At 56.6% G+C, this 21,527-nt stretch overlaps 7 protein-coding genes and 1 non-coding gene across 8 annotated transcripts; 5 read left to right on the forward strand and 3 right to left on the reverse strand.

Annotated features, from left to right (window-relative positions):
• Positions 1-847: 847 nt before the first annotated feature.
• Positions 848-1,801, forward strand: SLS55_008293 (uncharacterized protein; the record flags this gene model as incomplete). Its single annotated transcript, XM_066779705.1, has 1 exon — positions 848-1,801. The coding sequence occupies one exon, from the start codon at positions 848-850 to the stop codon at positions 1,799-1,801; it is 954 nt and encodes a 317-aa protein (XP_066630509.1).
• Positions 1,802-2,153: 352 nt separating this feature from the next.
• On the forward strand, positions 2,154-2,236 carry SLS55_008294. The gene has a single exon. It is a non-coding gene; the product is annotated as a tRNA-Gln (tRNA).
• A 1,006-nt stretch (positions 2,237-3,242) lies between these two features.
• Positions 3,243-5,323, forward strand: RRN3 (DNA independent RNA polymerase I transcription factor; the record flags this gene model as incomplete). Its single annotated transcript, XM_066779706.1, has 2 exons — positions 3,243-3,786; positions 3,840-5,323. The coding sequence occupies 2 exons, from the start codon at positions 3,243-3,245 to the stop codon at positions 5,321-5,323; spliced, it is 2,028 nt and encodes a 675-aa protein (XP_066630510.1).
• A 458-nt stretch (positions 5,324-5,781) lies between these two features.
• SLS55_008296 (uncharacterized protein) lies at positions 5,782-6,225 on the reverse strand (the record flags this gene model as incomplete). Its single annotated transcript, XM_066779707.1, has 2 exons — positions 5,782-6,004; positions 6,095-6,225. 2 exons carry the CDS (start codon positions 6,223-6,225, stop codon positions 5,782-5,784), a joined length of 354 nt encoding a protein of 117 aa, XP_066630511.1.
• Positions 6,226-7,517: 1,292 nt separating this feature from the next.
• On the forward strand, positions 7,518-10,886 carry SLS55_008297 (uncharacterized protein; the record flags this gene model as incomplete). Its single annotated transcript, XM_066779708.1, has 3 exons — positions 7,518-7,693; positions 7,751-8,130; positions 8,191-10,886. 3 exons carry the CDS (start codon positions 7,518-7,520, stop codon positions 10,884-10,886), a joined length of 3,252 nt encoding a protein of 1,083 aa, XP_066630512.1.
• Positions 10,887-12,547: 1,661 nt separating this feature from the next.
• Positions 12,548-15,020, reverse strand: SLS55_008298 (uncharacterized protein; the record flags this gene model as incomplete). The annotated part of the gene is made up of 2 exons (XM_066779709.1): positions 12,548-14,829; positions 14,876-15,020. The coding sequence occupies 2 exons, from the start codon at positions 15,018-15,020 to the stop codon at positions 12,548-12,550; spliced, it is 2,427 nt and encodes an 808-aa protein (XP_066630513.1).
• A 1,007-nt stretch (positions 15,021-16,027) lies between these two features.
• SLS55_008299 (uncharacterized protein) lies at positions 16,028-18,110 on the forward strand (the record flags this gene model as incomplete). The annotated part of the gene is made up of 2 exons (XM_066779710.1): positions 16,028-16,618; positions 16,677-18,110. The coding sequence occupies 2 exons, from the start codon at positions 16,028-16,030 to the stop codon at positions 18,108-18,110; spliced, it is 2,025 nt and encodes a 674-aa protein (XP_066630514.1).
• An 867-nt stretch (positions 18,111-18,977) lies between these two features.
• On the reverse strand, positions 18,978-21,230 carry SLS55_008300 (uncharacterized protein; the record flags this gene model as incomplete). Its single annotated transcript, XM_066779711.1, has 2 exons — positions 18,978-20,876; positions 20,946-21,230. The coding sequence occupies 2 exons, from the start codon at positions 21,228-21,230 to the stop codon at positions 18,978-18,980; spliced, it is 2,184 nt and encodes a 727-aa protein (XP_066630515.1).
• Between the last annotated feature and the right edge of the window lie 297 nt (positions 21,231-21,527).

The following is a 21,527-nucleotide window of genomic DNA, read 5'->3' on the forward strand; positions in this document are numbered from 1 at the left end:
TAGATGTCGCAAGGTCGATTCCACAGCTTGTTGTGTGGATGAACTAGCCTTCGCCATTACTTGCCATACTCTTAATGGACAACCTGTCCAGCAAAATCCACCTGGAATCGACATTCTCTATCTGCTTTGCACCCACATGCGCAGCTCTACCAGTGTCTGGCTCTCTCAGTCCCACGCTGATCTGTCTTTGTGACAAGAGGCTTAGTGAGGTACATTGAGCGGAAGTGTTTCATCCTACTGTCGGTGCTGGCTCAGTGGTTTTCGGACACGGAAGATGCTTTACTTAGCTATGTTGATCAGCATCGATGTGGGCCATGGTAGTGTGGAGCATCGTTTTTGACGTTTTAGTATATATGGAATGCCGGCAGTCCCAACTTCAAGGTTCTATAGTGTTATCGTTATTCACTCGCTGCGCTATGGCTCCGACTTTCTAACCAGCATTCCGGCGGCTGAAGAACGTATTATGTGAACTCAGGAAGCCGGACGCGCTCAATCTGCATCTGGCTATTCAGTTTTCTGCCGGCCAAAACCAGCTTTCTGCCGCCTTGTGACCAGCGCTTTCGACGGAAAGCGGCATATTGGCTATCAATGGCTACGGGACCGCTTACTTGCATACGCGCCCGGGTAGCAGCGTAAGCCAGCCTCGTCGCACAATGCTAAAAGAAGTGCGATCGGCCGGATAACCGGCTGGAATACGAAGCACAGTGGTAGGTGGAAGGGTTTTCTATTTGATGGGCTATAAGTCCCGGTCCTCGACAAGACCAGTCTTTTACACCTTCATTCCAAACAACGCTTCCATCGAGCCTCTATCCAACCTCGACAAGCCTTGCCACCTAGTTCATTCACCATGTCTAGCCTCTACATCCCGCCCAAGGAAGTACCCGTCCGGATCGTTGGGCTTTCGAGCTCGAGGGCTCTCTTCTCTCGTCACCACCGATCCCCATACTTCTGGCACCATCCTTTCGGCGAAGAGTTCGCCGACCAGTGGTGGTACATTGTTCCGGGGAGTGGAAGCCATCAGGGAAAGTACCTGATCAAGAGCAAACATACGCAGGAGGTCATTTTTTCCAGAACCCACATGAAACCCAATGTTGGTACCATCGACTCAGACGGAAAGTACGAAGACAACTGGTTCGTGCTCGAGCCAGGCACCGGCCAGCGCATCAACAACTTCCGGCTTGTCTGCCCGTACAGTGACACCATCCTCTTCTCACGCACGCACCAGGACCCGCAGGTGGACAACTGGGGCTCAGGCAACACAAAGTATGACGACCAGTACTTCCGTCTCTTTTTCGAGAACATGGTCTTCAAGGGCATCAAATTCAACGTCGATGAGGGCAAGATCTTGGACACGACGCCCATCATGCTCGCCCGCAGCAACCTCTCGAACAATTCGTCCGTCGACCAGAAGATCTCGTCGACGTTCAAGGAGGCGACCGAGAACGAGTCCTCGTTCGAGTACACGCTTGGATTCGCCGTCGAGGTCGGCACCTCCTTCTCGTGCGGCGTCCCGCTGCTGGCCGAGGGTAAGATCGAGGTCTCGGCCACGGTCAGCAACGAGTTCAAGTGGGGCTCGACCACGAAGAAGGTGACCGAGTTCTCGGCCACGTTCGAAGCGACGGCGCCCCCGCACAGCACCGTGGTCGCGTCCGCGACCGTCACCCGAAGCGTGATGCAGGTGCCGTTCACCATGACCTGGACCTCCCCCGAGCATGGTTACGAGGTCAAGACGGAGGGAGCCTATCGCGGCGTCCAGTTTTACGACCTCAAGTGCGACTACACCGAGCCTAGGTCTTCTTAGTCATGGCGAGCCCGTCCACCAAGGAACGCACAGTCGTGCTTTGCAATTGGAGGAGTACGTCGATGAGGGGAAATCTCAGACCTTCTTTTAGTTGTTACATTGCGATTTGTCCATTCGCTCCCACGTATCTTGAGCGTTTATCAATTCTATCATGTCAGACTGTCAAGCACGTCCGTGACTCCGAAGTTGGCTGAAACAAGTGACATGACGCGGCGCAGCAGACCAGCAAGAAGATAACAGCCACCAAGGGATTTCGAGCTCTGCTCTAAGACGTTAAGAAAAAACATAGTATATAAAATCAACGTGCAAAATTTGTATCCAGGTACTAGGAAGATGTCACCAACAACCATTCGGTTCTATAGTGTAGTGGCTAGCACTCAGGATTCTGATCACCAGAACATTCCTGCAACCCCGGTTCGATCCCGGGTAGGACCTACGATCTTTTTTTTGTCGGCTTTGGGGTCCTTTTTGTGGCTGGTTTCGACATGGGGTAACTTTTCTTTATGCGGGTGGGGTCACGTGGGGTCCGGGCGGGCCGGTGTGTCAAGAAGCCGACGCAAGCCGCGCGGCCGACGGAATTGCCGATCCCGGGTAGGACCTACGTACTTCGCACCAACATGTCTTTTTGTCAAGTTGCAATAGTCGGGTCGTCTCCATGGCGGTATATTGACATTTTTCCAATTATTTTTTACTGGCTTTATGTTCTGGAAGCTGATGCCGAGTAGGGTCTGCTTCCCTTTTTGTCTTTTGTTCAGACGGTCGGCCGGGCTCTCTTTAGTTGCTCCAACGAAGACTTCGTGTCTGTAAAGAGACAGTCCATCGATTCATACTTTGCAGGCAGAAGGGTCCGACAAAAGGCCTTTAATTGTTCCTCGGCCAACACCGGGATGTGCATTCTTATTGCCTATTGCCCATGTTCTTTTCATTGGGCGAAGAGGTGGTTCTGGTCGGATGTGGGGCTGCCCATAAAATTTTCCGCACGGACGGACCCTTTGGATGCAGGCCGAGAGGAAAGTTTGGCCGAGGCAACGACGACGATGGTCGTCACAGTGCGACACACTACCCGCGTCTGCCTTGCAGTGATGTTATACCATGTACCTGGTCAACTGGGTCCAACAGCCGGACGCAGATGTGATTCTCGAATGCAGACATTCGCACTCACATACTGGATTCAAACAACTACAGCACTATGGCGCAATACCTTCGCGGCTTGAAGCAGAGGTGAGTTGGTCTTTTGCAAAGTGAAGGCGAAAGGACCCTTGCACCCTTGCAGAGCGCACGGGCCCCGCCGCGTTAACGCAGTCTTGGCGGCTCGCTCAGATCGCCAAATTCTCATCCTGCCCGCCCTGCACACACGACTCCTCCACACGACCCTTACGCGCCCACATCGTTACTCTTACTCTCATTCCTCACCCTCTCCGGACCCTTGAGCGAGACCGGCATGGTCTCACTCGCTGCTCCTGTTGACGCGTTCCCGTCAGCCCCCGCCAAGGCCCTCGTTGCAGGCCCCAGCCTCAAGCGCAGGCACATGGATTCCGACTCTGACAATGAAGCGCCTGCTGTGGCAAGAAGCAAGAAACCGAGGGTTTCCTTCGACCCTACCGTCGACATTCGCCTGCTAGAGGACTTTGACGAGAAGGGTATCGAGCTCGTTCGCGAGGAGGTGCGCCGCGCCATAGATAAGCACGTTGCGGGCGACAGTGCGTCCTATGACGAAATCAAGACTCTCTTCACGGCACGCCCCACGGCAAGCGCTGCCCCAAGCACAAAGCTGCTGGGAAAATATGTCGTCGCGCTCATCGGCCACGTGAGCCTGTTGAACAAGAACTGTTCCGGACTCGTCCATGCTGTTCTCGACTGCCAGTGGCTGGCTCGGGACGAGGCTTTCAAGCGCCTCTATGTCACGCTCCTTGCTAGTTTGATGTCTGCACATGGAGGATATACTGCCCAGGTCCTCCAATCGCTTGTGAAATACTTCCATGGTGGTATGTCGGACCTCACGCTCACTGCGTGTGCTTGTCTCGCTGACACCATACAGTTCCCTCTCCGAATCTGCGCCACGAGAGAGACCCGTCCATCACTCGCCCAGAGCTTCGCCAACGTGTGCACGAGACCCTCAAGCGCCTCCTCCAGCTCATCCCCTCGGCAAGCAGCGTCTTGACAGCCTTACTACAGTCCTCGTTCCCGTCCACACAGGAAACCGCCAAGGTATACCTTACATACGTCAACAACCTCATGGAACTCATGGGCTACGCACCGGAACTCAAGAGTTTAGCTCTGGCTCTCATCACCGAAAACCTTGTCAAGCTGGACGTCCAGATTCAGGTCGACATGGAGGATCTGGAAGAGGAGTTCGAGGAAGCTATAGTACAAGAGGCCCTGTACAAGCGTGAGGCCATCGACGAAGACGACGAGGAAGACGATGAGTCCGACGTCGATGATGACGACGACAGCGACGACGACCTGTCTAGCGAAGACGGCTTGGACAGCGACCAGAAGCGCATTCAGGAGCTCAAGAACTCGGTCGGAAAGATGGATAGTGTTGTCGACATCCTTTTCGAGTACTACCACCCTATTTTCGTCAAGGGCACGCATATCGATGCCTCGGAGACTTTCGAGTTTCTGCTTGCTCAGTTCAAGAACATCATTCTGCCGACATACAGGTCTCGACACACGCAATTTCTCCTCTTCCACTTCGCGCAGACATCGCCATCCTTCATTGACAGGTTCACGTTTGTTTGCGCCGATCTTGCGTTCGACAAGACCCGTCCGCAGATGATGCGACTCGCTGCCGCGGCTTACCTTGCCAGCTTTATTGCTCGCGGCGCTCATGTGCCCAAGGATACGGTCCGAGCTACATTCGAGGTTCTTGGAGGGCAGCTTGATGATTTCCGAGCAAAGTACGAGGGAAACTGCAAAGGGCCGGATTTACGACGCTACACTGGCTATTACTCTTTGGCACAGGCACTTCTCTACATCTTCTGCTTCCGCTGGCGCGACCTTATTGTTAGCGAGACCGACAGCTACGCGGATGACGAGGAAATCCTCTTTCAAGGCGGTGACCTGGCCTGGTATCCGGGTGCGAAAGAGTTCATGATGCGCAACATCTATTCGAAGTTCAACCCGCTCAAGGTTTGCTCTCCTGGTGTCGTCACACAGTTTGCCCGCATCGCACATCACCTTCGCTTCCTTTACGTATTTCCGCTCCTCGAGACAAACAAGCGGCTGAAGCTTTCACGCTTTGTTTCTGCTGGGGCCGTGAACGGCATGCAGGAGAGAGAGACTGCCCTTACTGCGAAGAGCAATGAGAGCGCCTTTCAGTTGGACTCGTACTTCCCCTTCGATCCATACAGTCTTCCAAGAAGTAAGCGTTGGATGCAAGGTGATTACAACGAATGGAAGAGCATCCCAGGCCTTGATAACGAGGAAGCGGACGACGACAGCGATTCCGACTCGCAGGCGGATGAATCGGATGATGAAGAGATCTTCGAAGACGGTACCGCCACGGAGGCGAGCACATAATTCCTAGCAGTTGAAGAACGGATCGGTATGGGTATGGGTAAGGGTAAGGGTATGGGTATGGGTTCTGGCGTTTCCTCATTTTTTTTCCCCTTGGGTTTTATGGCAAGATTCCCTCTAGCGCGGAGTTTGGAACAGTAAAAGTTTAGCGACTCGGGTTAAGGATTGGCATTTCAGCATTGTTATTAATAGGCTGGGCTTTTGAAGGAAGGGCTGTTGAAAACTAGGTACGGCGTGGATAGACACGGCTGCGACAGGAGTCGGTGCTGCCGCAAAGGGCCTGAAGAAGCCAAAGCGCAGTGACAGATAGAATAAATCAACATAATTCACGAGATGAGTGCGGCGATTGTGAGGCTGAGCGAGCGACGAGCGCTCAGTTGTTTTACATTTTTATATATCCAAATCATCATCGTAAATCATTTGCCGTGCCAAATCAAAGAAACTCCGACCGTGGTTGCCCCTTATTTCAGGCCGAGCGGGTTACCAGCGGTACCCGTGGGGCCATTGTTGGTGATGCCCTTGACCTTCGACTTCATCATGGCTGCGCTCTGTGTGGAGCCGCCGGGAAGGCCCAGAGGGTTGGCGGCAGTGGGAGCGCGGCGGCCGGAAGCCCGAGTCGCGTCCTTGACGCCGTTTCCGTAGCCGCGCACGCCGTCGCCCCAGCCGCGGGCGGTGTTGGAGATACTAGAGGTGATGGTGGAGTCAGCACGGGGCCCGTCCAAGAGGATTGCCGTTGAGATCGTGGGGGATGGCCCAAGAGGGAAGGGAGCGCACCCGCTACCGATGCCGCGACCCACGCCGGAGACGCCGTTGCCCATGCTATTGATGAAGCCGCCCACGTAGCCGCCGGCGCCGGCGACGGCGCCCTGGACGGAGCGGTTGAGCCAGTTGTCGTTTGGTGCCATGTTCTTCGAGATGCGACGCGTGCTGTGTGCGATAGAGGGAGTGGGCTAGAGCGGGCTGGGGCAGCAAGCAAGAAGTAGAGGGCGCCGGGGCTGACATCACCTGTGGCGGCAACCGTCAAACCAGGCAGGGCGCAGCGCCGTGAGTGGCTGCGCTCGTCCCTTCCGCACGGGGCGCCGCGCCATTCGTTTCGGGAGGATCCCGGTCGCGGATCGTGCCAGACGGCTCCCTTCGACGCGGACCCTTTCCTTTTCCTCGACCTCGCAGCCCACAGAAACCTGTCCACCGGTCGGACTTCACTCACCTGCACCTGCCCTGACCCGTCCAACTCAGCCCCGCCGTTGCGCCGCCCCAGCTGAGACGGCGCGCCATTGTCCAACTGGCTGCCAGGGCGGAGACGGAACCGCGTCCGCCGCCCAACTTGACCCGTGACATCTAGATAGTCGCCAGGCAACCCTGCGACCTTGCCTCAGCTGTCACTGGGCCGCGCGACGACTCCAAGGAAGCCATGCGCAGGATCACGTCATTGAATCTGAACCAGCCGATCCTCGCGTAGCTGCGCTTTCTGCCTCTGTAAGTCGCCGCTTCCTTTTCCGCCCGCCGCTCCACTTCCCCATCCCACCAACCACACCCTTGACAGCCTCCACCACCAACCCGCCATGGCTGCCCTCTACTGCTTCGTGTCCTAGTCACACAACAACTTCAACCCTCTGCGCTGCGCCCGACGTCAACTTCTCGACTTTCGACCTTACGCCTCCTCACCATGCCGGCCAGCGAGCCGGCGTGGAAGGTCTGGCAGGGCCGCGGAAAGAAGAGCCGGCGCAAGCTGACTCCGGAGCAAATATCTTGGCCGCTAACACGGGCGTCAGAGGAAGAGCTTCCCGAGCCACCATTGCCGAGGCTTCGTCGGGTCTACACCGAACCCAAGCCCGAGCCCGAGATATTGCACAAAGCAAAGCCCTTCTCATCCTTTCCGGAGCCGCCACCCTCTGCACATCTGAAACAGCTTGCCATTTCATCGCCTCAGAACCTTTCGAAATTCAGAAGCCCGATACTCCCAAGCTCTCCATCTACAGCGCCTGCCACAATCACCACTTTTTCGGACGCGTACCCAACGCCACCCCCCTCGACGCAACTCCCACCAGCTGATCTACGCGATGCTCTGCTACTGGTAGACTACGTACCGTTATCCCCACCAGAACCTCTTTTCGACCCTCCTAGTTTCAAGTGCACTCTTGTTCGAAGCAACGCTCGTCGCAGTTCCAACGGAAGACGACGTTCGAGCGGCAAAGACATGGCAGTCGACTTACTGAGCCCTCGCCTCAATGGCGCCAAGGCCAGACAGGCCGAGGCGGCGAGAGAGATGCAGAAGGCTGTTGAGCTCCATGCCGACCGCTCTGGCGTTGCTGCCCCACCTTACGATTTCCTTGAGCTCATCGGAAAGGGCGCCTTTGGGCGTGTCTACAAGGGGTATGTCTCCAAGTGTATCCTGATCATTTACTGCATGCTGACCAACCATCCTAATAGCAAACGTCGGGAACACAACGAGCTTGTCGCAATCAAAATCTGCGACATTGATAAAGCTGACTACGCAGAAGCCACTCAGCACCGAGATGAGACTGTCAAACAGCTCGTCAAGGAGACTTCTATCCTGCAGCAACTTCGGGACAGCTCAGCCAAGAACGTTAACCAATTTTACGAATCTTTCGCGTTCCACTCCCAATTGTGGATGATCACCGAGTACGTTGCCGGTGGTAGCGTTCGCACCTTGATGAGAGCTACTCCGGGTGGAACGCCACAAAAGCCTATGCCGCTCGAGGAGCATTTCATCATTCCCATCGCGAGAGAGGTTGCGGTTGGCCTAAAATTCGTACACGACGCAGGTATCCTTCACCGTGATATCAAATGTGAGTACTCGAACGAAATCCCTGCATCATGGGACCCAACGTACTGACCTTGGCAAACAGGCGCAAATGTTATGATTAGTCAGGACGGAAATGTTCAGCTCATTGACTTCGGTGTATCTGGACTGCTCGAGACCAGCTTTGACAAGCGATCTACCATCATCGGTACGCCTAACTGGATGCCTCCGGAAATGATCAAAGACCAGGTCGGCGCTGGCTATGGAACCGAGGTTGATTGCTGGGCTTTTGGATGTACCATTTTCGAGATGGCAACTGGATTGCCCCCGGACGCTGGACGCAACTTCGAATTCCTCGCAAACCGACGCCAAGCCCCGCGTTTAGAAGGTAACCAATATTCCAATGGACTCAGGGACTTTGTGTCATTCATCCTTAAGGAGAGACCCTACGAACGCCCCTCTGTTGCGGAAGTCCTCGAGCACCCTTACGTGTTTGGAACCCAGGAAAGCTTTCCAAACACTAGCCTATCCACTCTGGTCAAGCGTTTCCTGGACTGGCAAGACCGTGGCGGCAATCGTACTTCGCTTTGGGCTGCAGGAGGAGCGGAGGGGCTAGATGCGGACCCTTCATCTGAGATTGGCGAGGACTGGGTGTTCAGCACTACTGTGGAGTTTGAAAGAGATTTTGCGTACGAGAAGCGCCTCTCAATGGTGGACCCATTTCGCGATGGCGGCGACGTACGGCAGGACGACATGGAAGATGCTTCAGCACCCAGAGGCCGCGGACGCAAATTCATGATGCACCAAAAGGCGATGAAGGAGCAGCAAATCAAACGTGGAGAAGAAGGACTGGAGAGACTATTCAATTTGGAGGCGCCGGAATACAAATATGGTGAAGATCCGTCAATGCTACAGCTCGACGGCCCGGATCGGTCGTCGCAGTCTGATCTGGCGCTCCGCAACTGGGAGCCGAACGGCGCTTCGAACAGAGTTACGATGATCGACTTGGACGCCGTGGATGCTGGATTCGAGATGACGCCAAACCTGGATCTCGCCAATGCAAGCACTTTGCGCGCTAGTCGAATCAACAGGATCATGAAAGAGTTGGAAGACGACGATGATGAAGAATACACGTATCAACCCAACAGAACTTCGCGGCGCGCTACCAAGGATTGGAAGTTCCCGATGATGGACCCACCTGGAGAGAAGCGCGCCACCAAAGACTGGAAATTCCCCATGATGGAACCTCCACCAGTCGAGACTGCCAGGCGTGCGACGAAGGACTGGAAGTTTCCCGTCATGGAGCCACCGCCCATTCCAGAAGACGCTAAGATTGAGGACACGCCGAACCGTCGCACTATGGACTGGACCTTTGCAACGGCAGAGGTATCGGAGGACGAGTCACAGCCAGACTACCGGACAAGCCGGCTGGTGCAACGTCGTGGTACGAAGGAGCTGCAACTGCCCGCCATGGCAGCCCAGTCGAGCAACGGTCGCGGCAGCATGCTTCCGGGATTCTCATTCCCAATGGGCGCAGCCGAGGGAAGTTCAGCGGGCAACAGGGGTGCTTCGGGAGGTCTTGGTCCGTCGCCGCCGTTGGGAGATGCGTGGCGCCCCCCGCTTCGCCACGCGGCGACACAACCCATTGGCCAATTCGACGACTTCATATCCTCTCTGTCGGCACCGGGATCGCCTGAACGGACTTCGATGATCGATCTGGACTTTGCTGACGTCGGCCTTGTTCCTCGTCCTACCACAGCGGCTTCCATGGTCAATTCTTTTACCAGCAGCAACGACGCCGACGCCACCACCGGCAACCCGTTCGATCTTGAAGAGCAGGCGCAGCTCTCGCAGAACAACAACCGTGCCTCCTATCATCGTCAATCTCAGTCCGAGCCTCATAAGCAGATCTCAGGGCTTCTCACGCCTGGTGACCAGGATGATGAGAAGGGCCAAGGATACGTGTCGGACCATGGACCGATTGTCGAAGGTCGTGAGGAGCAGCACCGTGTCTCGGTCGGGTCGAGGAAGTCTTCAGTCGTGCGTGAGTCGAATGGTTCATTAGCTCATCGCCTGATAAACCCCAAAAGGCGCACGAAAGGCAGCGATTCGAAGAAATCTGGGGATGCTGCCTTCTCGAACTTTCCGAGTGCACTGGCAAACGTCCTTCCAGACGAAGGCGGCCTCAATGACGAGACCATCAAGAGCCGGCGTCAGGTGTCCCAAACCAGTGTTCCGTCCTTCAATCCTGAGTCTCCCCGCACATGGCGCTATCAGGACTCTTTGCTTTCGAGTACACCTCCATCCACGAACGGGTCCTTTTCGAGCAGCACTTTCGCCTCTCCAGATACTGCTTTGGCCCTCTCCGGCGACATCACTCAACTCACGACACCTCGTACATCGGTTGCTACCTACTCGCCTCGGAGCGCGGCAAGCTTCTCCATCGCTGCTCAAGGAAGGCTGAGGATGCCTCTACGCACTGCTCGACCTACCCCGCCACACCCCACGACACTGGACAACACTGCCGACCAGCGTATGATGGTGACTGAAGCTAGCAGGGTCGCAAGAGATCATGTGCTTTATCTCAAGACTTTGCGCCGGACGCTCAAAGCGTGCGGCTCACAGGCACAGGCTCGACGGGCAAACAGAAGACCCCGCAATGGCAGCATCAACGGCAGCCTGGCTGCATCCCACTCAGCCGCCACATCGGTCAGCATGAGTAGCACCGACACCAGCGACGTCGAAGGTGTCGGTGGGACCGCGAGACGCGTTCTACGAAGGGCAGAGAGTTCGCTCGCCTAGTGCACGAGCCGAACCTGCTTACGAAGGCCATTTGCGAATGAGCACATGCACAATTGGGCGTATTCCAGCCAAGCTTGGATTCACGCCTGCCGTTCTTTCTTCTTGGCGCGAGCACATTTCGATTATACGAAACGCTTTTTGGACGAGCAGGAAGTTGGCGTGGACTTCGCTCATCCTCAGCACGGTTATACACATCCACGCTCTCACTCTTTCAGCAGAGAGTATTGCTCTCAGAATCCTTTCGCAACGAGCAAAATCATTGAAACAGGAGTTGTTGGCCAACCTCGCGGCGTTCAACGGTGTGGCTGGGAAAAAACTTGCATACCCCTTCTTTCCTCTTCAGATTCTCCATTGCGCCTATACCCCATTCTACGCTTTCTTAACGGCCTTTGATCGTCTTTTTGACGACTGCATTGCATATACTATTTCCATGGATCACCACGATTCGTCCCCTGTGGATGACAAACCGAGGATGCGATAGGGCAAACCTACTCGCCTGCTCAGCGAACGGTACACGGCTGAGACTCATCAGACCTTGTCGGCTGCATTATATCACACAAGTCAAATTCTCTTTCCCAGGGCCTTTTGTCGAGGCAGTATCTTTTCTTCTGCTTCCCGAACCACCCTCCATCTTGCTGGCATATTCCCTTTACGGAAACATTTCCTTTTTGTTTGCTATCACAATAGGCGGCACCTCGCCAATCTTACTTTGTCACTCTCTTCTTTTGACAAGACACCTTTTCCCACTGATAATCTGGTTTACTCTGCATTTTCTTCTCCTTTGCTGCATAAGATTCAGAAAACTTTATCAATTCCTTTTATCTGCATAGACGGACATGGTTTCAGGCCTTTTCTTTTTTCCTTCTTCCTTTCTCCCCATCCATCGCCCTATATCTCGCACTCTTTGTACATATGCTGGCTCGGATGGCCTCAAGGCAGTCTTGTGTTGGTCCACAACACATTCACCAACGGGTCTTGCCATACATGTCAAAGAGTAGAGAGAAGCAGCGGGCAGCGCGAGATGGGATAACCATGGAAGCGTGAAAGTAGTGGTTCACAGTAGTTAAAAAGATTCCCAAATTTGTACAAGAACAGACATACATATATGGACAACGGATAGTTAATGAGATTCAAAAAAAAAAAAAAAGAAGAAGAAGAAGAAAAGCAAGAATTGTGCGAGTGCCCTTCGCATGTGGTTGCATAGCATCTGGTGCGAAACCCGCGATGTATTCTTTTTTACAGTTCGATGCAATGAGGAGTAGTTGGGGTATCATTGATGAGTTGAGAAGAACGCGTGGGTTTTCGAGACCCCCGACTTTGGAGACATTTCTTCTCTTCCAAACCAAATGCCGCCGCCCCGAACGCCATGGAGATGCGAAGTATTATACAGTACAATACACACGCCCCTTTTTCGTTTTCGTTCACGGACATCCTTTCCCATCCGAAGGGAGATAATACAAAAAAGAAAAGGAATAAGAATGCCTCCCTCCCAGGTTGAATAATCCCTAAACCCGTACTCTCTGTTATACATACACTACAGTTGACATTACAAAAATACTACAACGCTGCCGGCACCACCAGCAGGTCAGCTAGTCAGCTAGTCAATCAGCCAGTCAGTCGAAAATCAAGCAGCAGCAACCGTGATGATTTCGAACGGATGATCAGTACCGTATCCCCAACTCCCTGGCGATCTCCCAAGCGTCCCTGTCGCCGGTCGGCAGCTCGTCGTCGCCGAGGCTGCGCTTGATGCCGTGGATTTGCGCCTCGATGCGGGCGGGCGGCTCGCCCTGGCGCAGCAGGATGGCGCGCGTCAGCTCGCTGAGGGCTTCGAGCAAGAGGAGGCCCCTGTCCCTGTCACGGAGTTTGGGATCGTCACCATCATCGGCGGCGGCGGCGGCGTCGTTGTTGCTGTCCTTTGAGGAGAAGGAAGAAGGAGAAGAAGGAGAAGGGGCGTCCAGCCGTCGCTGGAACAGCGCGCGCAGCGCTTGCAGGACCTTGTCGAGGTTGTGGTGGACGCCGGCCGAGGCGTTGAGCTGGCGGCGGCGGAGGGGCGAGCGCGAGCGCACGTCGGCGGGCGGGAAGCCCAGGCGGGCGAGGGCGCGGGCGAGCAGCGCGATCGTGCGCTGCGTCACGGGCGAGCGCAGGCGGCGGTGCAGCACGTGCAGGGCGACGAGGCAGCCGGCGAGGTCGTTCCACGCGGCGTAGGTGGCGACGATGTGGTTGGGGATTCGGGAACGGGAGAGCGCGGGCAAGTCGTTGCGCGCGGCGGGGGTGTTGGACCGGGACCAGGCCAGCGTGTGGCGGAGGATGATGGTGGGTGGGGGGAAGGAGGTGCGCGGGGAGCGGAGCTCGTAGGGGGTGCTGCGGCCGAGGGTGCGCTGCTTGAAGTGGGAGGCTTCCCAGAGGAGGGCGAAGGTGCCGATGTCCGGACGGGTGGGTTTGACCTTTGGCGAGGGTCGGAGGAGGACTTCGTGTTTGAAGGTGCGCCAGACGTCACTGAGGTAGCCGCGTTGAAGGTAGAAGGACAGTTGCTTGTTCAGGACCTCGGTATGGGTGCGGAGCTCGGCATGCAGCACTTGCCAGGTACAGAGACTCTCAAGCTTCGTTCTGTCGTTCCTTTGCAGGTAGATTTGTCTCAAGAAGCCGAATGTATCGCTTGTTGCAGGCGGTAGGGTTCGACGGAGGAACAGCTTCGGCGGCGGCCGTAGCTTTGCGGAAAGGTCGCGTGGGGGGGATGTTACTAGGCCTTTGCGACGCCGCACTGTAGTGATGCGTTTGACGACCATCTGAAGAGCCAAGTTCTCAGCCTTGTCTATGTTGCTAGGGTCGCCGCTCTGTATCCACCCCCCAATCAGGGCGTTGAGATGACGAGCCTGAGGTTGTACGTCTCTCTCGAACATTAGCTCGTATACCCTGACTGCCGAATCGACGTCTCCCGCCGCAATTAGTTTATTGATCCACTTGCCGAAGAAGAACTTGTTCTGGTGAATTTGCGGCATTGAAGACAAGCCCGTCAGAAAGAGTTCGTTTAGTTGGTCTTCACTGTCGAGGACAGCGGCCAGGTCGTTGTAGCCTTTAAGGATGCTTGCATTGGCCTTGTGGCCTTCGGAACCACGAAGTGCTTCAGCCGACATCAGGTCACGGAAGACGCCGAAGGCATGTCCGCTGTATCCCGCTTTCAGAAAACCAGTGTAACACTTCTCAAAATCCTTCACTGCCATGCTGTCTCCAAGCAGGTCCTTTAGGTGCAAGTAGAGCGCCCAGGCTTGCTTCGCATGCTTGTCTCCTTCATCCGGCGCTTGAAGGCAGGCAGCAAACACGTACAGAATGAGGCGTGGGTTCGGCACCGGATGGGAAGCAAATAAGTCGGCGAGAAGCTCCTGGGCGCGGGTGACGTCTCCAGCCACAGCATGAATACGGACGCCAAGCTCTAGGTACTCGGACCTGTAGCTATCTCCAGTTCGGGACCCGCTCTCGGTTCGGTAACCCTGTTGCCATTTTTCGATTGCTGCTTCACGGGCGCCCTGACCGAAGAGCGTCTCAATGTAGACGAGGCGTTGCTCGAAGTTGACCACACGTCCGGTAGCTTGCATATCCTCAACCAGCTGGGTCAAATGAGTAGCGACCTTGGGCTCGGCCAAGGTGCGAAGAGACTGTGTCCGCCACAAGAGGTCCCAAGCGTCGGAGGACAGGGCTCGCAGGAACTTGGGCGAAATCAGCTGCAACTTGATGTACAGCCTCCATAAAGCCTTTGCCGTCTTCCGGTGGGTTGGATCGGCCAAACTCCTCCACAGGTACAAATTGAACAGGTCCAGATAGGGCTGCTTATCCGGAGAGCACGTGAAGCGGACTCGAAGCGGGTTCACTGGGGTACGAAGGAGTTCATTGAGCTGCAACGCCCTTGCGTGGTCGAGGGTGAAGGTCGATGAAGCAGCGGAGAGGGCTTCTCTAGTTTCATGCTCGGGACGCGGGGCAGGTTCATAGGCGACCCATGGCTTGCGCTGTGGCTGGGCTTGTTTCTTTGCATGAGGCTTTGATAGCCACGACGGTCGTCGTAAAAAGCTTCGAGTGGCCGGTCTCATCCGGAGGCTGGCGGACGGCGGCGTTCAAAGACAGAGAGCCTTTGGCGGCCATGGGACTTGACTGGCGAGGACTGGGGATGTGGCGTTGGACATGTGCGCTCACTCAAGCTTTTTGCGGGAGGCGCGATGGTGAGGTGAAAAGACTGGCGAGTCATATCTCGGCCACGACTTTCGGGAGCACGAGTCATGACCATGGCGCAATCGGGGAGTCGCCTTGCACACGCCGCAGCTGCCCATCCTCATGCCTATTTCGCACTGGGCCAAGGCTCGGCTGCACGGCAGACTATAAAACGCTTCTCTTTGCTACCTTTCTCTTTTCTTTCTTGGACCACCTGGCCGCTGCCGACAATTGCACCTCCTACCGAGCCTCCCCTGGATGGACACCACGCCGCACTTTACGTTTTGGCCGCGCGTAATCATGTCACTACAGAGCCGCACCACCACACGCTTATCCAGATGGGCCGGCAGGGCCTGAAGACCTCCCGTGTCGAACCCACCAAGTCGCCGATCCACTCTCGCGTCGACCTTCTCGATATCACCAAGGCCGGCCGGTGCTCTCCCGTCGGCGAACGGCGATGGGCCCGACATATCTTCGGACTGCCCCTTCCGGCCGCCCACTACGTCAATCATGCCTTCCCGCTGCAGTCCGGCCTTATCGCTGCGAGCTGTTTCGTCGCACCGCTCGCTAAACCGTCAGGATGCTTACCACACGCATCCCCTGCTCTTCCCCAGCCCGTGCTGCCTAACACGACGACCGCGGGGAATCCGCTCTCCGCAATCTGCAGTGCTTCCGGCAATGCCAGAGCTCGACCGGGCCACAAACGATCACCGCCCACTGCTGTTATCTTGTCGATCTGACTCAGGCTCCGGCAAATGGTCAGCTCAAGGGCGTGCCAAGGCCGGCCTTCACCGTTGAGGCTCGGTAGATACCCGCAAGATTGCCATGTCTGCACGCTTTCTGTGCAGCCTCTGCCGAGTATTTAAGGCCGGAAGGATGCAGGATTGCCCTCTGGCTCTGCAGCCCGATTCTCAAGTCTTTCCCTTGCCTCCCGATCCAACATGGGTCTCCTCCACTCTGCTGGCCTCATTTCGGGCACCTTTGCCGCCGCCGCGCTCCTGGCTGGCAATACCGCCGCCGTTGCCGTCCCTAGGTCTACGACTGTTGTTTTCAGGGGCCCCTTTGTTGCTGAAGCCGACGGAATTACCAATATTCACATTGACTTCGCCGGTCCCATTGATGGCGAACTTTCCGTCCACTATGGTTCTTGCGATATCGCCAGTCCGTACGAGGCACACCACCGTGTCGGCAAGACTCACGTGGGAAACCACCCGCTGGCCAAGAGAAATCTAGGCTGGGAGGACAACAGACCAACTCGCTTCGTCTGGCTTCCTCCTGCCGAAATCCAGTCCGGTGGCTGCCTGCATGCTTTTGCCGGAGATGAGCTGGTCGGCAGGTCAGATGCTTTCAAGGTCAAGAGAAGGAAAGCTCGCAGGAGCACCTCCTTTGCAGACATTGCCGACCCCATGGGCCCTTGGTTCGACGGTGTCGAGTATTTGAAGGAGAAGGAGCCTGGCTCCGCTTTTGTGGCTCAAGCCATGAACAAGAGTGTGGGCATCATTGGCGGTGGCATGTCTGGGCTGATGACTGCTGTAAGCCGACCATTTCCCATTCGGATTGTTTGAATTGGCATCCTGACTTGTGTGGCAGTATCTCCTCGAGTCCGTCGGTATCACCAACTGGAAGATCATCGAGGCCAGTGAGCGCATTGGAGGCCGTGTTCACACCTCTTACCTCAATGACACCGCTCCTGAGGACTATCAATACCAGGAAATGGGACCTATGCGGTTTCCCGTCAGCCTGACCAATACCACGACCAATGATACTATCCAGATCATGGATCACCGCATGGTGTTTCAATTGGCCGATGCGCTGAACGAGATGAACGGCCACGACCCCGCCTGGTCTGTCGACTTCATCAAATGGATCCAGAAGAGCGCCAACGACCCTGTTGACAGCACCGACGCCACTCTTTCCTACTCCAACGCCACCGCCGTGGAGAATGCCCTCGAGGCGATTGAGGTCTGGGATGCCTTGACGTGGGAGAAGATGCGGGATATCGCCACCAACGTATTCGATGCGCACAAGAAGGCCGTGGCCGAGGGCTACTTCGACTTCTCCGAAGCCGGCTACCTACGCTACAAGCTGCAGACCGACCTCAACGTCACCGATGAGGCCGTCTCCACAGCAAGCGACAACCCAGAATGGCTATACGACACAGTATACTTTTCGGCCACGGAATGGCGGACCATCGACAAGGGCCTCAGCCGGCTGCCCAAAGCCTTCACCCCGCTCGTTGCCAACCGAACCCTCTTCGGCAAGCAGGTTGAGCAACTCTCATATAACGAGACTACGCAGCAGACGACGGCATCCTGGCGGCCCGACGGCCCCTGGGGCACAACTCTCGATTCCCTCTCCTTCGACTACGCCGTGGTCGCCGTGCCCTTCTCCAAAGTGCGCCTGTGGGACCTCCCCTCCTACTCGGGCCTGCTCGCCCGTGCCATCAGCACTCTGAACTACGAGCAGTCATGCAAGGTCGCATTGCACTACGAAACGCGCTTCTGGGAGCATCTCTCCCCGCCCATCATCGGCGGCTGCGGCTCCACCTCCGCCTGGGCCGGCATCGGCAACATTTGCTACCCCTCGTACCAAGTCAACAGCACCGGCCCGGGCGTCCTCCTCGCCTCGTACCAGTCCGGCACCATCGCCCGCACGCTCGGCAGCATGACCGAAGCCGAGCACGTCGCGCACGTCGTCCGCGCCATGACGGCCGTGCACGGCGACGTCGCGACGGAGCAATTCACGGGCGCCTACGACCGCATCTGCTGGGAAAACAACAACTTCCAAGCCGGCGCCTGGGCGTCCCCGCTCGTCGGCCAGCAGGAGTTGTACCTGCCGGCTTACTATCAGACGGAGCACCACACGGTGTTTGTCGGGGAGCACACGAGTTTCACGCACGCGTGGATCTGGTCGGCGTTGGAGAGCGCGGTGAGGGGGACGACGCAGTTGCTGCTGGAGATGGGGCTGGTGGATGAGGCGAAGCAGGTTACCGAGACGTGGATGGCGAGGTGGATGCACGTTTGATTTCTCTTTCTTTCTCCCCTCTCTCTCTCGCTCCTCCCTTCTAGGGACGAGACGATAGGCTTTGATGAGAGGAGGGTATACATATGTTTTTGATGACTGAGACCACGAAGACGAAAGAGAAAAAGCGACCATGACGACGCTAGTATACTAGATAATTGTAAAAACTTTCCACGGCACGTTGATATACGATATTTGTTCCTGTATTTCCCCCCCTCGACGAACGAACGAACGACGAAAAGGTGAAATGATCGAAAATTTTATGTATATGTCTCTCTTATGCGTGTTGTTCTTCCCAAGATTGAGAGCAAAAGATAAAAAAAAAAAAACCCCCCGGACGCCAGCCAGATACCAACAACCATGCAAGGGTTAAGGTTGAGCATAACCAGAATGATAACAAGCCAGAAGTGATGTAATGTAACATGCAACAACCGATGGATGCAATGCAGCAAAGAGCGAAACAAAATGCTCGGAATCTATGCACCAAAGGAGAGCGAGGGAAGAAGAAGAAGAAAAAAAAAAAAGACGAACCCGTGTACAGTTGTCCAACATCGTTACAGAGTAGCAGTAATAATAATAGTAGTAGTGGTAGTACGTCATCGGCAACCCGCGTGCAAGAGCAAGAACACCTATTTTCCTTCCCCGCACAGACCAAAAAGGGGGGAGGGGAGGGTGAGGGTGAGGGGTAAAAGGGAAGGAAGACAAGAGAGAGACAAGACAGACAGGGCCGAGACGCATCCAATCCCATCCCATCCCATCCCATCCATCCATCCACCCATCCACCCATCCACCCATCCACCCATCCACCCATCCACCCATCCACCCATCCACCCATCCACCCCATCCACCCCATCCATCCGACACCCTCCTTCACCACCTCCATATCAACCAAAAATACCATCCCAGCACGACCGCCGCGACCCTCGCCACGCTCCTGCCCAACTCGGCCCTGAACACGCCCTCGCCCTTCTTCTTCCTCTTCTTCACCGGCTTCGTGCTGACCGTCGCATTCTCCCGCTCCCTCCTCTTCTCCTCGGCGCGGTCGGGGAAGAAGCCCGCGTACGCGACGAGCGGTAGTTTCGCCCCGCCGTTATTATTGCTGGGCCCACTGTTTCCGTAGATTCCGGACACGCCGTAGCCGTTCACCGGCGACGATGAGGATGAAGGAGGCAAGCCGTAGCCGCCCGAGGAGGGGACGGGGCTGGCACTGCTCCGCGGCTGCTGCTGCGTGGCCGAGCGGGCGGACAGGCCCGTCTTGCTGTCGGGCGACGTCGTCGACGAGTTGGACGAGGCGCCCTTGCCCATCGAGTCGGTGCGGTTGCGGCCGTTGTGGGCGGTTTCCTCGGCCGCGGCGCCCAGGTGGTGGAGCTTTCGTTTCTCCTGCTCGGCCGAGGATGTGTTGTTGTTGTTGTTGTTGTAGTGGTGGTCCTCGGAGAGGGGGAGGATGGGCGTGTCGTCGGAGTTCGGAGACAACGAGGAAGAAGAAGAAGATGCTTTGATCTTGAAGACGAGGGCGCGGACCGTGAGGATGAAGAGGGTGACGGCGAAGAGGAGGGCGTAGCGGATGAAGGCGCCGAGCTGGTCGGGCATGAGGCAGAGGTGGCTCTGCACGGTGGGCTCCGGCGTCGCGCTGAGGGGCTGCCCGGCGTCGTCGACCGGGTTCCACAGGCTGAGCATGACGAAGCCGGGGCGGCGGACGCCCATGGCCCACGACAGGGATTTGACGGTGATTTCGCGGATGCCGCTGTGACCGCCGGAGTGGTAGCCCTTGTGCACCACTTCGCAGTAGTCGTGGTCGTCGCCCGAGAAGGCGTACTCGATGTTGCCGATCTTCTCGGTGACGTCTTTGGAAACGTCCTTGGTCAGGACGTTTTGGTATTGGTAACCGCCCCGCACGGCGATGGCGTTACGGTCGTCGGGGAAGACGGGTTCCTTCTGGCCCTTTGGTGGCTCGGTGGGCGGCCAGTGTTCTCTCAACGGACCGCAGGGAGTACCTTCGGCTCGGTACAGAGGGACGTGGGTGAGTAGGATAGTAGGGAACTCGGCATCGCCGGCGTCTGCAACTGGCAATTTGGCTGTCGCCATGTCTGCGCCACCAACAACCTTGTGCTTGTAGAGCGGGTTGGGATTCAAGCCTTTCCTCGCCCTCAGATCTCTCGCAACAGCCCGCCTCTTCTCCGCCTGCGCCTGGTCGAGGAAATCCTGGGTCGGCTTCCAAATGTCCTCGGAGCCGGCGGCATGTCCCAGCGCGCTCAGCGAAACAGCATCTATCGAGACAAAGGTATGGTTCGCGACGACGTCGATTCGGTTACCGTCGCCAAAGTAGGCATTGAACCTCTTGCGCACATTCGTCCGAATGCCCGCAGCGAATCCCAGGTCATGGTTTCCAGGCAGTCCAGCAATAAGCTTACGTCCCGGTTGCCCCAGCCTTGGCGCCATTCCAGCATCACCCCAGTGGTTGAAAAAGATCCTGCCAAAACGATCATATTCACGCAGCCAGAAGCTGTCTCCGTAGTTTTTCCACGTCTTGTCCTCGCTCACGCTCCCGTCCGCCGTCCATTCTCGGCCGCCGTCGAAAAGGTCCCCCAGGAAGAAAACGGTGTCCGGGTAGAGATCCTCCTGGATCAGCGACCACGAGCGGCGGAGGTACTGGTCGGTATACGCGACGGTCAGGGTGGACAGAGGCCATGGGCGGCCGGGGTAGGTGTGCGGGTCGACGAGCTGTGGGTCCGCGACGAAGACGAGGCGGTGCGGCGTGGCATCGTGCGGCTAATTTTGTGTTCCATGGCGTCAGCGCTCAAGATGCAGCAATCGAATACACGCGCGGGGCGGCCGCACCCAGCTCTCCCAGTTGCCCCAGTCGCAGGCGTCGATGCCGTCCCGGAACGCCGAGCGCTCGTTCGAGTACACGAAGAACAGCCAGAAGAGGGTCAGGATGTTTGGCACGGAGAAGATTGGCCGGGGGTTCCAGGTCTTGCCGGCGGGGGCATTGGGGTTGTAGATTTGGGCGCGGATGAGGAGCGATCTGGCGTACAGCTGGACGTGCTGCATCAGGGTGGGTGGTTCGCGGAAGCGGTTGCGCGACGAAGAGACCGGATAGCCCCAGTCATCGTAGGCGGTCATGTTGGACTGGGCGAGGGCACAGGAGCGGTGGGCATCTTTCAGCTGAAAGGCGGCAAGAGGGCGAGGGGAAAGCAACTTTGGAGTCCGGGTCTCCTATGCGGCTGCAGCGGCGCGGGATTTGGGGCGGGAGCTTAGACGCGCAGTTGGGCCCCTTGTCCGCGGCTGCAACCAGGGTTCAACGCGTGTCGCGCCTGCAGGCCGCGCAACCGCCTGCGTCAAGCCCTATCAACCCAACACAAAAGCATTCTTGCTCTGTTCTTGTGGAGAACGCTCAATTCTTATCGCGCCGTCTGCGTC

Source organism: Diplodia seriata (genome assembly GCF_021436955.1).
Source record: "Diplodia seriata strain FDS-637 chromosome Unknown scaffold_8, whole genome shotgun sequence".
Lineage (NCBI taxonomy): Eukaryota > Fungi > Ascomycota > Dothideomycetes > Botryosphaeriales > Botryosphaeriaceae > Diplodia > Diplodia seriata.